The 15,847-nt window shown below is 22.4% G+C and overlaps 1 protein-coding gene across 3 annotated transcripts in view; it reads right to left on the bottom strand.

Moving 5' to 3' along the window:
- Positions 1-15,847, bottom strand: part of LOC129618264 (uncharacterized protein DDB_G0288805) — a 61,350-nt gene that overhangs the window by 10,505 nt on the left and 34,998 nt on the right. Inside the window, exon 2 of one of the 3 annotated variants that reach the window (XM_055533058.1) lies at positions 15,522-15,824. The exons of 1 other annotated variant lie outside the window; for it this stretch is intronic. In XM_055533058.1, the coding sequence (XP_055389033.1) occupies positions 15,522-15,824 (303 nt within the window). Of the gene's footprint in view, positions 1-12,810; positions 13,026-15,521; positions 15,825-15,847 lie in introns of those variants that run through there. One more of the 3 variants, XM_055533071.1, reaches the window with a different exon arrangement.

Below are 15,847 nucleotides of genomic sequence, written 5' to 3'. Positions count from 1 at the left end.
AAAAATGCTGTCTATAATTAAATTGCAAATATAAAATATAATTTTTATAACAACTATAAAAAAAAAATAATTATATTTCATTCTATATTGGAATATCCAACTTGTCTATAGATTACTTCATTACTTTAATAATTTTTTAATATTTTAAACACTTACAATACCCATTCACAATAATTTTAATAATTCACAAATCGTTCTTATAATTAAATGTTACAATTAAGTAGAATTAATTGTTCATAATTAGTAAAAAAATAAATAAAATTTTTATTTTTTATTTAAAATTCTTTATAAATGAATTTTTAATAAATTATTTTTAAATATTTTATTTCCTTATTTAATTTAAATTTCACACATTTTCTTTGTGTTTTTATTTATTCCAAAAATTTATTTGCACTTTAAAATTCTGTTATACTGTATATAAATATTTATTATAATTTTCTAACTAAAATGTAATATAATTAATTCTTATTGTTATTTTTTATTTTTTATATAAATTTTATATAATTTATTACCAAAAAAAAAAAATAAATATTAAAATAAATGAATTTTTTTTACGGAAGAACGTTTCTTTTTTTTTTTCTCCGTGTATAGAACTCAACATTCAATCAATGAAATAAAAATTGAAAGAAGCAAGAAGTGAGATAAAGAGAAGCTTACTATTAAAGTATCTTCTATTCTTAAAATTTCATATAAGTATAAGAGAAACTGATTTCAATTTATGACTATGTGGCTAGAGCATGTTAGAAAATTCTAAAATAGTAGCAACACAATTTATGAGTAAATGGTGAATATTCAATTTTATTTATTATTATTCTATGTTATTATTACCCATATATTTATGCATATTTTGGTATACATATACATATACGAGTACTCACACAACTACTATTATAAATATATTTACACATACAATATTTATGTACGTACAATATGTTCACTATTTTATAATTATGTACATATTCACCATGAATAACACAAAGATTTCATATGAGAATGGTGACCATATATCACGCATTTTATATTTAAAAAAAAAGAAAATTGAATTCAAATTTCATAAAGTTCTTGATTGTAGATTGTAGATTTTAAGAGAACGCCCTTACAAAAACTGCACACGGAGGAGTTCGGTTTTCCAAGCCTATGCGGGTGATACTTCACTGGGCAATGCCTCGTTAAGAAATTCGCAATAGCACGAACCAAATTTTATTATTTAAACCGACATTTTAGTGAAAATTTGAATTGTTCTTCTTCTGCCCTTCATGTTCTAACTAACAATATGGTCACTTTACGAATGAAAAACATGTAGTTTTTAATATTTTAAGCGATGGATGAGTGATTTTTTAGAAAAAATAAAGAATACTTGAATTCATTTCTTTTTTTTTGTGAGATTTGATCAATCGGGTGCTTTTTATGTTTTTCTTCCATTTCATTTTATGGAAAGTTTTCTGAATAATTAAGGTAAGTATATTTCATATGTATAAGTACCTGTAATTCTTTAAAAATAAAGAGGAAACAAAAATCTCGTTTTTAACGTTATTCTTATATTATTTTTTAACTGTGATTTTCTTTTTCTGTTTCTCTTTTCTAAAATTAAATTTATCTGTGAAGATTTAATGAATGGAAAGAAGATGAGGAAAATAAAAAAAAATAGATTTTTTTTCAGATTGAAAATTTTCCAACCAAAATACTCGTAATAACAATTTTCATTTAACATTACAAGGGTGAGCTCCTCTTTTTATTTATGTGCACTTATTTAAAAATTTTGTATATTAGAATTAAAAATTCTAAAAAAAAATAATTAGTTTTTAATCTGGCTCATTTCATATTGTGTTTCTACTTCATTCATTAACTTTTATAATTTTAAAAGCATAATAGCTATTTAAATTTTAAATATTATTAAATAAATTTAAAAATTTATACTCGCAAAATAAATTTTTTAAGAAAATTAATGTTTAAGAAAGAATTTGGTTTAATAAGTGCATAAAATTCTTTGAATTTAATGTATAACTACTTATGTCACACATATTTACCATATAAGTACTCATGTCACACCAATTTACCCTATAAATACTCATGTCACACATATTTAGTCAATTTTAAATCTTCTTATTTATTCCAAATAGTTATTTAAAGTTAAGATTTTATTTACGGTCTTTTAACGCTAATAAGCAAATACAACTTCGAAATAATTTTTCGATTTATTAACTTTTATTACGAAATCATACACTTATAATTCGGTAATCTGATTTTATATTTTTAAATTTCTATTGTTTCTAAAAAATGACTCATTTTTACAGATTTTTTACATATTTACGCATACATAACAGCCCCAACACATTTACCCCCAAAATCTATGAATAAAGGCGTTATTTAGTTGTTCGAAATGCGGCACTTGAACTGTTATACAATAAAATTTTAGTTACAAATGTCCAATATAATTTTAATTGCAATTATAGAATATCATAGTTTACAAAATTTTCAAATTAAAAATTTTTTAATTTAATTCATAGAAAATTATGTTTAAACTATAGAATTAAGCAATTTATGTTCAAAAGCCAAACTATTGTAATTTGGAGCTCAAAATATTCACACACATGAATATCATTGTCCATATAATATTCTTAACATTGTAGAGATAATACACATATATAAAATAATGTGCGATTTTACCAATTCTATTGTCTCAAAATCAAAAACTTTGAATTAAAAAAAAAAAAAGAAAAATTTATTACAAAATTTATATGAGAAAATTATTCTAACTATGTTTTATATGCTCGTATAATAAAAGAATATCATTTATGAAGATGAAGATGATTTACAAGTTAATTATATTATACACTTTAAGATCTGGAACGCAAAACGAAATAATTGAAACAATTGAAAAAATAATTGCATGAATATACCAAGTATATCTGTAATATCATAACTATGGGGTATAATAGAATAACCAATGCAACAATTCAATTATATAACTGTTGTTCTAGAAAAAAATTATTAAATTTAATTTTTATGACTTACTTTTTTATTTAATGATTTGTGGAAGCATTAAAATAAAAATTTTTTCACTATATAACAGAAGTTTAAGTATAATAGTTGTACTTCTATATAATATACTCTTGTTGTGTTTCCCTCTCTTTCTTTCCCCATTAAATCTAAAAATATAATTGCGAAAAGGAAAATAGAAAATTCTTCATTATCTTTCATTTACAACACTATTTTTACTGAAACGACGAAAAATTGAAATTTCTCTTATTTTTTACCTGTGAGGTCAATATATCTTAAAATCACATCAGTATACATACATCAGTACACATAAATACAATGATATTTTTGTTGATCTGGTTATAATATGATCGCATAAAATACAACTATATACAAATTCATATATTAAGCATAAAATATCAAGAATCAGCTTAATCATTTGATCAAATCCATTAATTGAATATTTCAATTATATGAATGAAAAGTCACATGTATGTATACATATATATATAAAAATCAAATTACATTAAATGCAAATTAAATTGTAAAAAACTAAAATTGATTTAAAAATTTTATTAAAATCGCTAATAGAATTGCAATAGTATAGTTGAAAGAAAAGTTGAAAAAAAAAACTCGTCTAATAATCAAAAATTTAAAATCATATTCGTAATTCATTTATTTATTTTGAAAATTATTAAATTATAACAAATATACATTATATATGTACATATGTACGTACGTATAACAGATTATTTAATGACAATTAAAACTGTTAAGAGTTATTTTAACTATAACTCTGTATTGTGTGTTTCAACTATTATTTGTAAATAAATATAATTTTAACCCTCAACTGCGCAAAGACAATTATTGTTGTGATTCTACTGTAAATCTCAATCATTACGACAAAAGCTTGTTAAAGCAATAACACTTTAAATTACCAAATATATTTAGCAACACAATGGTAAAAATCTTTAAAGTTTAGTAGAAAATCTAGCCAACCCATTCGGATAGCTATTGCTTGTAATTACAGAATTATATTTTCGGGAAATTTTCCGCCCAATTTTAAATTCCATAAAATTTTTAAATTAACTGAATTCTCTAAATTCGTGATATAAATTCTTTAAATAAATAATAAAAGAATAATAAAAGCTGAATTAAATTATTCAAATAATTAAATTTAATTTTTATTAATAGATTAATAAACATTTGAACGTTCGAACATTGAAAATTTTCAAGGCAAAATATTACTAGTACTTATTTCAAGCAAGTCACACAAAAAAAATGTAAGTAGCTGTTAAGTAGTAGTTGTAATATTGAAGTAATTATAATTTAACACTATTGTCAAATATTTAGTAATAAAATAATCTAAAATAATGAAAAGAAACTGATCGTTTATAGAACATATGATTAATATTATTCCACATAATGGTGGTTTGACAATATGGTGTTAATATCTTCAGAGACGGATTAACCTACAACCAAAACAGACAAATGTGAGCCCCAATTCTGCAACATTTTACATAATCAAAAAATTTGACAAAAAAAGAGCAAATCGCTTGCGCTTTGCAAATTTCCCTTTTTGGGGGGCAAATGCTTCAAATAATAAATATGAAATCATTAATAAATTGCAATTACATTTTGTTTACAAATCATTAATGGAATACTTAATTCAAAATACGGAGCGGGGGTTGTAATTCCCCTTGATTTAATTAAAAAACATACAACCAAAGTAAACTATTTAAGTTAGAACTATATACACATTTTCGGCCATTCAATTTTTAAATTCAATTCATATTAATTTAGGGTTTCTGGGTTCGGTAAATCTAATTCAGATTGTATTTAGTATGCATAATGTATAAAATAAATATTTGAAATTCAATTTAAATAATTTCAAAATTAATTTATTCAATTACTTGAACTCCTAAATAATAAGAACGTGCTAATAATGATTTTTAATAAAATAAATTATAACAATTAACAATTAATAACAAAATAATAGTATGGCAACAGCATTTACAAATTATAACGCAAGATTAAAATAAAATTCAAAAACTAATATTTAATTTTTTTTTTTTTAATAATAACATTTAATCCGCATCAACATGATGATTAGCGAGCACATAAATTTCATACTCACATATATAAAAAAAATGCAATCCTATTGAAATATGATCAAGTTTTCTCATTGAATTTAACAAGTATGCATAAAATGCACTGTAAAAAAAAAAAAACATTGAAAATTGTGGAAAAAAAACCCGATATGCATGTTTTTTTTCGACCAAACCAAACTGCTGGTTTTTTTTCATAAAATATTTCAAGTTTATGGTAAAAGTAAAAGTGAACCACAATAAACAATCGTTTTTTATTAAATTCAAATTTGTTTTGTATTTTTGACGGTAATCTCATTTATTTTGTATCCTTTCATCAGTATATATATATATATATGTATATATATATTTATATATATATATATAATTAATTTAAATACGTAGTTTTTTTTAAAAGAAAGCAAATCTTATTTATTTTTTACAGAATATGATTTTTATTTAACATTTTGTTAACATGTTAAAATGTGATACTTAACAAATTGTATATTTAGAAAGCAATTAAATTACAACTTGTTAAATTAAAAAATATAATCAATAATGTCAAAATTAATTTAAGATTATCGAGTTAATAGCAAAAGCCGGAATGCTGAAAGGGTAACACCGAGTGAATTAACAGAATGTTTAATTAAAATTAGATACCAACAAAACTAAATTACCTAATTACTTGCTTACATCTAATCAATTAGCAGTTTTGCAGGAAGGTTAATAGGAAGGCAACTAGAATTTTACTTCAATCGCCTCTTAATTGATCATTAAATTATTGTTTTAAATACTTAGAAAAAAAATATGTTTACATTAAAGAACAAACTTCTTGCAAAACAATAATGTTTAATAACATTCTTGGCAACTACAATAAACTAGTAATTGTTTTGACTTCAACGTCACCAAAACCCTGCATAAGCACATGACTGATATTCGTCACAAACCTTCATTTAGAATAATTCACATAGTGATAAAAACCTACAACTCAGACAGTATAAGTACCAACCTGTACAAATTCATAGGTGCCGCTTTCTGCTTAATAACACACAAAATGAAATTTATAACAAATTTAATAAGAATATATAGGTTCTACGAGTCAGAATTTTTTATTAAAAATAAATTAAATAATATGTAGAAATATGAGTTTGAATAAAACAGAATGTTGAATGAAATTTTGTATGAAATCAAACATGTTTGATATCATACATACTCATTTTGCTCAATTTTTTCTAAAAGAAAAAAATACTTGAAATAATGTACTTAAAATATTTTATATTAAATTCATAAAAATTTCACAGTAATTAAATTTTATACACTCAACTGCTTGGTAACATTTTGTTTATGTTGTTTTTTTTTCTTTTAAATTGTTTTACTGTTATTAAAATGTTGTAATTTTCGGTCAATATTTGACTTAAGTAATTATATTTGTGTAATGATGCATCAAAAAAAAAGAAAATAAAAATTATCACGATTTCTTTTTCTATCTCATTTCTACTAAATATGATGATATAATGATCAAAAGGTAATACAGTTTTTTTTTTCTGCTGTTCTGCTTTTGTTTTTTTTGTCGGTCTTTTAGTTATTTCAGTATAACGGGACTCTTTTAACTTTTTTGATTTTCTCCTTCTCTTTTCTTATTATTTTTTTTTTTGATCTTATTTAATAGTTATTAAAATTTTCTTAAATAATATTTCAAAAAACAATCAACCAAATAATTAATCAAAAATTTAATTTACAAGTTTTATACATAACATATAACATAACAGCAACTTATTTATTACATTAACAACAAATTTTTGGTACCTTTACTTAAACAATGTCATAACCTAGTTTTTAATTTTTTTTTATTTACTTTTCAACATTCCAATTAAATTAAGTTTAATTTGTAAAGAAAAATTTTTACAAAAATATTTGAAATACAAAGAAAATTTACAACATGAAATTTTTATCTGCCAGAAGGTATTGAATTGTACATGCGTGTATGTTGATAATATTTTAAGTAATAATTTTAAAACAAAGATGTCGTACCTAAAAAAATTATTAGATATTTTTCTTTTGACTAAATTCTTGTTTTACAATAACATTGATTATGTTTAAACAGTTATTGAGAAAAAAATCATTTTTCAATGATTCAACGATAAGGCTTTCAATACATAGTAATTACAATATTTAACAATTTTAATATCGCTTCTACAGAATAATATTAGCACTAATCAAAAATTTATGTTATGAAATTTGTATCTTTAAAATTTACGGTATAAAAAATTTACGATATTAAAATTTACGATATTGCATTTTTTACGATATTAGATATTTTTATAATTTCGAAAATCTAGAATTATTCAGATAGAGTTACGGAATTAAAAATTTCAACTTTTGAAATACACATTGCGATATATGACATTATAGCATTTAATATTTTGTCACACTTTTATTATATTAATAACATTCTTGCAATTTTGGCATTGACATGAAATTCAAATTTACTAAAAATTAATGAAACGTTTTATGTGTATACATGCTTAAGTTCATACCAATCACAAGAATCGTTAACCTTTAACTAAATAAATAATAAAATCAAAATAATGACAATATACTAATGCATATGCTATAAACGACATTTTTTCCAAAGTTTAGGTTAATGTATTTTTAAATTCTCTTTGCTACCAATTAATAAAACGTACAAATATTATTCAATTTGTGAATATTCTTAAACATCTACAAAAATATACTTTCTCTATCTATACTGCGGAAAATTTTCAAATTGATCTCTTGTAAAATTTAAATTTTGTTAAAGAGTTGTTTTAACCGAATGAACTGACCTGTTATTCACATTAGCATTAAATTTCAAAATATATCTAGGTACCTATATGCCGTATAAACCGTAATATTAAAATGAATTAAAGTAACACGTACCATTTTTTTCATAATTAACATGAAATGTTAAATGAAAACAATAATTTTACATAATAAATTCACATTATATAATTTTAACGTTAGCAATGGTCCAGAATCATACTATCAATTTGAAATCTTATATATTCTAAATTATATAAATATTTTTTCAAAGCAATTTTAAATAATCACAAAGCACAGCTTTTATATACCATGCAAATTATAAGTTAAATAAATAATTATTTTTACATAATCTTAATAATTCCTTCCATGATTAATGTTGTTAATTTTAAACATATATCATGCTATGTACCCGTTCGTATAACATTTTAAAGCGAAGAAAAAATGTTACAAGTCTTAAGAAATAGAGCACGGACGAAAAGAAAATTAAAATAAACCTGTACAATATTAGAGTATTCTTAATAGATTTAAATGAAATTTATGAGCGCATACTTAACTAAATAAGTATAACAGTTTATTTTTTAATGGTTATTGCATCATCATTACTACGAGTATAAGACTATATTTACTTAAAGGCAGATATCTAAATTCTAATGATCACTTATTAATATCGAAATATCGTTAATAATGTCGTAATTATAATTATCTCATCTAAAATAATTTATACTCATGTAATTAGCAAACTTAATTAATATGAAGTCATGTTATTTTACTGGTAAAGTAAGAAAATATTAAATGACAATAAAATCGAAACCGCTAGTATTGAACTTTTTCTTGCCGCTTGTCATATATATGTATATAGATATTATTTAAGTTTCCTAACTTTTCTAGTACCTATCAAACATATATTACTCGATTTAATTATGTAATATAAACATGTATCTAACTATCTAATTAAATTTGTAATGAAATCTATAGTAGATTAAATTATTTTGATAAGTAGATAAAATATTTACGATTTGATTCTACCGCAGCAACATTGAACTAATTAAATATTGTAATAATTGAACTAATTTTTGTTGAAAAACTCCTGTATATAGAAAAAAAAAGCTCCCATAAAACAATAGAATATCTTTCTGTAGGAGTTGTATTTTCGAATGTTATGTATAAAGTAAAAAACGAGCATTGAAGTTGCCCTGAAATTTGATACAATAATTGGCATTTGAAGATTTGTACAATATGTACATTTTTTTAATTACAGATTAATTACAGCACAGAATGCCTTACTTTTGATTACAGATTGTATATCAGAATCGGAGTCAGAATTAAAGTATAAGTGAAATCGGTGGAAAAGTCAGATTTAAACTCAGTTTGATAATCGAAGTCGAAAATAAATTCGGAATGTTTCCACTTTGTTTAGCAAACTTCAAAAATAAAAAGAACTCCGAATTTAACTCAGAATTCAATTCTCATCCAGATTTTGAATATGACTTTAACTTTTTTTTTTCCAAAATTTCAGTACACGAATTTTCCTTGTATCTAAATTATTTTAATAAAAAATTGGAAATTCTTTCAAACACTTCGAAATTACTTACTCCGAAACAATTACTCCGAAAACTTAAATTATAATGAAAATATAACCATCAGTTGTTGAAGTAGCAACAAAAGGTTGTAGAAGTCTCTTTTTTTCATTTTAATATCCTACAGAATGAATAATCATTTTTATCAAATATGAATTGTATTTTTTTCGTTTTTGAAATTTTATCAGTGGTATATTCGGTAAAAAATTAATGAAACTAATTAAAAGTTTATTATCATACTAAACAAAATGTTCGGAAAGAAAGAAAACATAAAATAAATACTTATATGATCTTTGAATTTCTGAATATATAGACAAAAAACAAATATAAATATTGAATTCTTGTTATAAATAGAATGTTTTGTTAACATATACACTTATACATAATTAGTTTCAACTATATAGAAGACAAGATAGTCTCTTTATTATGAATCTTGAGTTGGTATTATAAATTTGAATATAAATTTTATGAAAACTTTGAATTCGTTATGAAGATTAGGTGTTAAAGATAATAATGAAAATCATTGAAGTTGTTGTTTAGTATTTTTTAATATAACTCATTTTTGGACATTGATCTTAACAAAAATAAAACTATTTAATCGAGGAATTTCTGTAGACATAAAATAAAATAATTAATATTTGAATTTTTAAATATTCTCGACTCTCGATCTTTCACGGTAAAGAAAAATGAAAATAAACATTTTTTGGTATTTAATTCGGGTACTCTCGGTTTTAATTCCGAATGCTTCAATGATTTATCATTTATCTTTTGCGTTGACAATATAAAATTAAACATTCTTTTCAAATACAGTACAAACTACCAAGTGTCTACGAGTAAAAGAATATACTTGAAATTGTAATCTGAAAATTTCAAGTAGTGCATAGTTTTTGGACATTGACCGCAACAACTAAAAAACTTTTTGTTGCAAGTATTATCCAAAATTTACTGCAGTGGATATACGAGTATTGTACTTCAAATTTCTAAATATGAGTGATTTTTTTAAGAAAAATGAAAACCTTGTTTAACCTTTTAGTTGTCATTAATATAAAATTTATTTTAGACGTATTCAATTATTCCTACAAATCTACAGACTATTTAATTTCAATAAGAAGAAAACATATTGAACATTATATATAATACTTACATATATATATATATGTATAGTCTTATGTCTACAATTTTACATCAAATAAAAACATTGTTAAATTTAGTCATAAAACACATATAAAACAATAACAACAAAACACAATTTTTCAATTTTGTATAATTAAATTAAAAAAAAATGGGAAAAAATAACAAAATAATGGTTAAAATTTTACTAATTAAATTAACAAAATTTACAAAAAGAATTAATATCGTATATCTAATAATATCGTATATCTACATAATGATAAAAAACAAAATATCGAATAAAGATTATATAAAGTACAAAAGTTTTGTTATTCTAAAGAAAAATGAAATTCTAAAAGTTTCACTGATTGTAACTTGTTTTCACTTACTTGATATTTTCATATTTTATGACGTGAAAAGAATAAGCACATATCACTTTAAAATAATGGCAATCTTTGGGCATTTTAGAAATTTCGCACCTCAGCAAATTTGGCACTGAGTTGATATAACGAAGGGATTGAAGTTATCAAGTAAAATTCACAGTAATTCCAATTGTAACAGGCTCTAATTTGTAATACACTTTTAAATTCAGTGTTCTTTGACAGAATATTTGAAAGAAACCCCAAGAAATTGCAGTGTTAATTTTGATTACCCCATTTCTCATTACAATATCGACAGACGAACAATTTAATATACAAAATTTAAATATTTTTTTAAAATATTTTGAAAAAACTTCGTGTTCGTTTTTTGTTGTTTTTTTTTTTATCTTTTATTCGCTAAATCTACATTAATTACTTTGATAGGAAGATAAAGTAAAGAAATCGCATTGTTTAAATAAAATTTTTATTCCCGGTATAATAAAACGATTTGAAAATTATAAGTATATAAGCAATAATAATAAAATAATTTCCCTTTTCGATATTTTACGTAAGCAAATAATTAATTTTCATTAATTAGAAAAGAAATTTCACATACTTATATTTAATTATAGAAATACATGTACATTGTACTTATTACAGCTAAGAATATGCACAAAAGATTATTTTATCAAATATTGTATAGGTATACAGTACTTTTCCTAAAAATGTTTACCCAAACATATTTCACAAGAAAGCCGAAAATGAATAAACTTCAAAAGTTATTCACTATGTACATTTATGAATTGTTGAGTCGAGCATAAATTTATTACACATCTGAACACGCAAACTCAGTCACTTATCTCGATCAGATGCAAAGGTACAATTATTCGCCATTATTAATCACTAAGTAACCGAATTGCTCTCCTTTCTTTCAATTCTATTGCAGCATTTTTATTTTCTTGGGCCTCAAACATAATTACTTGTTCATTTTTGCACAAATTTTATTTGTTAAATTTCCAAAATATTTATTAAATTTTGCTAAATTATCAAATTAATTTATCATCACATATGTTTAACATATTATAGTACAAAAATATATAAAGAAAAATTCAAATAATGTGTATTTTAATTAAAATTTACTGATTAAACATTAAACAGAAAATTTAGACTATATGTACATTATGTTGATGAATAATAACGTAAATAATAATAATAACTAAAAAAAAATGGTAAATAAGATGAACAAAATAAAGGCCACATGCCGTACTTTATTTCATTAACAATAATTTTAATATATATACAACAATAAAACTGGCAAATGCGTAGGGTCCGCATTTGAGAAGTGAAAATATTGTCACTATCAGCTATTTTTATAACACTTGCAATATTTCAAATAAAAAATTTCAATTTTAAAATTTAGTTCCAATATTTCACACTTTATAATAAGCATTATAGATATTCGCATTTAATGTCTTTCGGAATAACTCCGAATCCGAACTATATTGAATGTATCTTAAATTTCTGAATAACACGGAATTGCAAAAACAAAAGAAAAATTTTATTGTTTTTCGAAATTGACTACTCCAACATATTTTATTTATACATATACTTCTATTAACAAACTTAAATTGATATTTTCGGAATTATTGCAATCAAATTAAATAAATATTAATTTTAAAAATTTTATCAAAAATTTTTATTATACAATGGCTTTGGAATTTTTCTGAGTACATTATTTGCAATTCTTTTCTAGAATCGATAAACACATACTAATATTATCGTGATATTATAGATAATTATAATTTAATTAAATAATTATGAATATAATTAATTATTATTAATTTTCGAACTATAATTATAAATTTTAAATAAATTTTCTTTTTTCTAAAACCTTACCATTTTTCTGATTTTTTCTTTTTTGAATTATTCCAAAAAAAGTTTCTTATATATTTCGAATCCCTTCCTTTTTTTCAAATATTTTAAATTTTATTTTAAATTTTTTAATTATAATATTAAATTTCACTTAATTACTTTTTCTCAGTGTTATCTCTCACAATTTTAATTTAAAATAAGAATTTTTTTTTATTAAAAATTAAACAGGTGCATATTCCATCGTGTTTTTTTCTTAAATAACCTTAATTCTTTAATATTTCACGATAAACTAAATATCATAAATGAAAATTCAAATCAATTAAGGTAAGTTATTCTAAAATTATAAGGTTATACTAAAATAATAATAATAAAAAAAAAACAATAACAAAAACAGTGCAAATTATTAATAAAAAAAAAATAAAATTGAAAAAATTGAAAAAACAAAAAAAAAAACAGAGAAAAAAAAATATTTCTGTTTTATTTCTTTATTATCTTATCTCACCTGTTTAATTTATCGTTATTTTTTCATGATAAGTATATTGGCTATACACACGTATGTATGTATATGCATATGTGTACATATTCTGATTAATAAAGCTTTCATATCGAAAGTAATAATATCTAACATAGTAATTTTTACTTTCCCGACAATTTTCAATAAAGAAGGATTTCAGAAATTCGAGTCAGAAATTAAACGAAATTTCCGAACTTGAGTTATTGCACTAAATATGAATTAATTGTCTGGTGTAATTTTTGTGATAAACTGCTATACACAGGACTATAATAAAAGAAAAAAAATTTTTGTTCTTATTAATATCGCTACCATTTTAATTTCAAAATGAGAATTGTAAAATTTTAATATTAAAATAATAAACATTTAAAACTCACGTGCAATTTCACACTAGTTATCATTAATATTTAAAACCGCTATTCTATACTTTAATAAAAAGTGTTCGTTTCTCTTGTGAAATTGAAGATAGTTATATTAAATTTTAAAGTTGAATTAATTAAATTTTAAAGTTGAATAAATTACGAGTATCATATTGAAATTTCGAATTCCACACTAAATTAATTAACATTTCATATGAAATCCACATGGTAAAGAGTGAGTCACTCACTTTTAATAGTATTTAACGTCATTCGCTCATAAAACTCAACGTCATTCCAGAAACTATTATTTTACGAGTATTGTTTGATTTTGCCTGTAGATGGAAACTGTTTCTGCGTTGCACTCGTTCAGTCATTGGATTTTTTAACTATTTCTAAATCTAAGTTTAAATAATTGACTTAACATTTAATTTCAAATTTCCAACATATATCGGGAAAATTGCAAAATTTTTAGTCATTTATTCTCCGTTATTATCAGAAACTTTAAAACAAAATGTAGTATAACGGGAATGATAAAAATCAATATCAATTTTATTTATCACAAAAAAAAGGAAATTCAAAACCATTGTTCACCAATCAATTTCTGATTTCTTACAAAATTTATTGAATTTTCTTTAAAAAAAATAATTTAAAGAAAACTATAAAAATTTTTTGCAATTTCTAACATTATCAATGCTCTTACATAATTACAATATTGTTTTATTATTTAAATTAAAATTATTTTATCTACACATTCTATTAAAACGTTGGTTTTTTTAAGTTTATTATCAACAAATACTTTTTAATATTAATTTCGTAAAAAAATCTATTTTATAACAGAGAAATTTAAAACAGGAAGTTAAGGCGTTAACAATATTTTCTAAATAATTATAATTTCTGTAATTTAATTACCTACATATATTAATTATGAATAAAAAATAATAATTATTTACTTTTACTTTAAAAAAAATTAAAAAATTTTGTATAAATTTTCGAATATATTAGTAGACATTATTTATAAAACAAAATTGTATTTATGTATAATAAATTGATTGAAGTTTATTACATTTGAGACTAAAGATAATAAGTTCAATGAGTAAATATGATAGCAGATAAACGCTTGCCATCACATATGTATGTATACACAATGTCATCAAAGTTATGCAGTTCTCTCCTTGCAAGGGTAACGACGTTATGAATATTTCGTTGATATTATAAAATTTTCCATTAATTTGACAATATATGTATACATTTAAGATACGATAGATGAAGACATTCAAAAATGAATTCATTTTGTATTCAAGCTCAAACTTTATTAAATACATACAAACTACTAATACAAATTGAATTTTAGAAAAAGATTGAATATTGATATAAAATTAAATTTTACGAAAATAAGCTACATATCATTAATTTATTACGTATAATCAAATTGTCCGAGATATAAAATTTAATCATACAAAATGTATGATCATACAAGTCCATCATACAAAGTGTTTGATCATATGAGTTCATCATACAAATTGTATGATCATACAAGTTAATCATACAATTGGTATGATCATACAAATTCATTATATACAAAATGTATGATCACACATTTACGCCACCTCTACAAAATTAAAAGAATAAAAAGTACAAAACTAGAAAATACTTATTGTTATTAAATACTAGAATTCAATCTTACTTAAAATTAAAAATTTACAAAAATCTATTTCACTGTATGAATACACATGTATATATTCTAATCAAACATACAACACAAAAAAGAACAACAGCAGCATCAAAGAAGACCATCAAGAACTTTTTATTGTAGCAAAATTATATATATATGATTATTATATTATATAAGTATATTTTATACTTACAGATTGAGTTGACGCTGACGGCAATGGTGATGATGACAACGACGAAAACTGAATATAATGTTGATTATCATCATATAAAGGATAAAGCCAATCAAATGAAAAGTTGAATATACTTAAAACCCAGCAAAATTGTTTGATACCCCAATTACTTAATAAACTTAAAAAATTTAAATTGATACGATTTGATTCTATAGTTGAATCGATACCACCAGAAGTACTAGTAGTGGTAGTAGTAGTAGTAGTAGTTATAGAAGTAGTGGAAGAAGAACAACATCTTTTTTCTTCAGCATTAGTTGTTGTTAGCTTTATAAATTTATTTTGTTTTT

Source organism: Condylostylus longicornis, unplaced genomic scaffold (assembly GCF_029603195.1).
Source record: "Condylostylus longicornis isolate FDR11 unplaced genomic scaffold, ASM2960319v2 ptg000006l, whole genome shotgun sequence".
In the NCBI taxonomy this organism is placed as follows: Eukaryota; Metazoa; Arthropoda; class Insecta; order Diptera; family Dolichopodidae; genus Condylostylus; species Condylostylus longicornis.
Note: the sequence above shows the minus strand (reverse complement) of the source record. Positions and strands in the feature narration are given on the sequence as shown.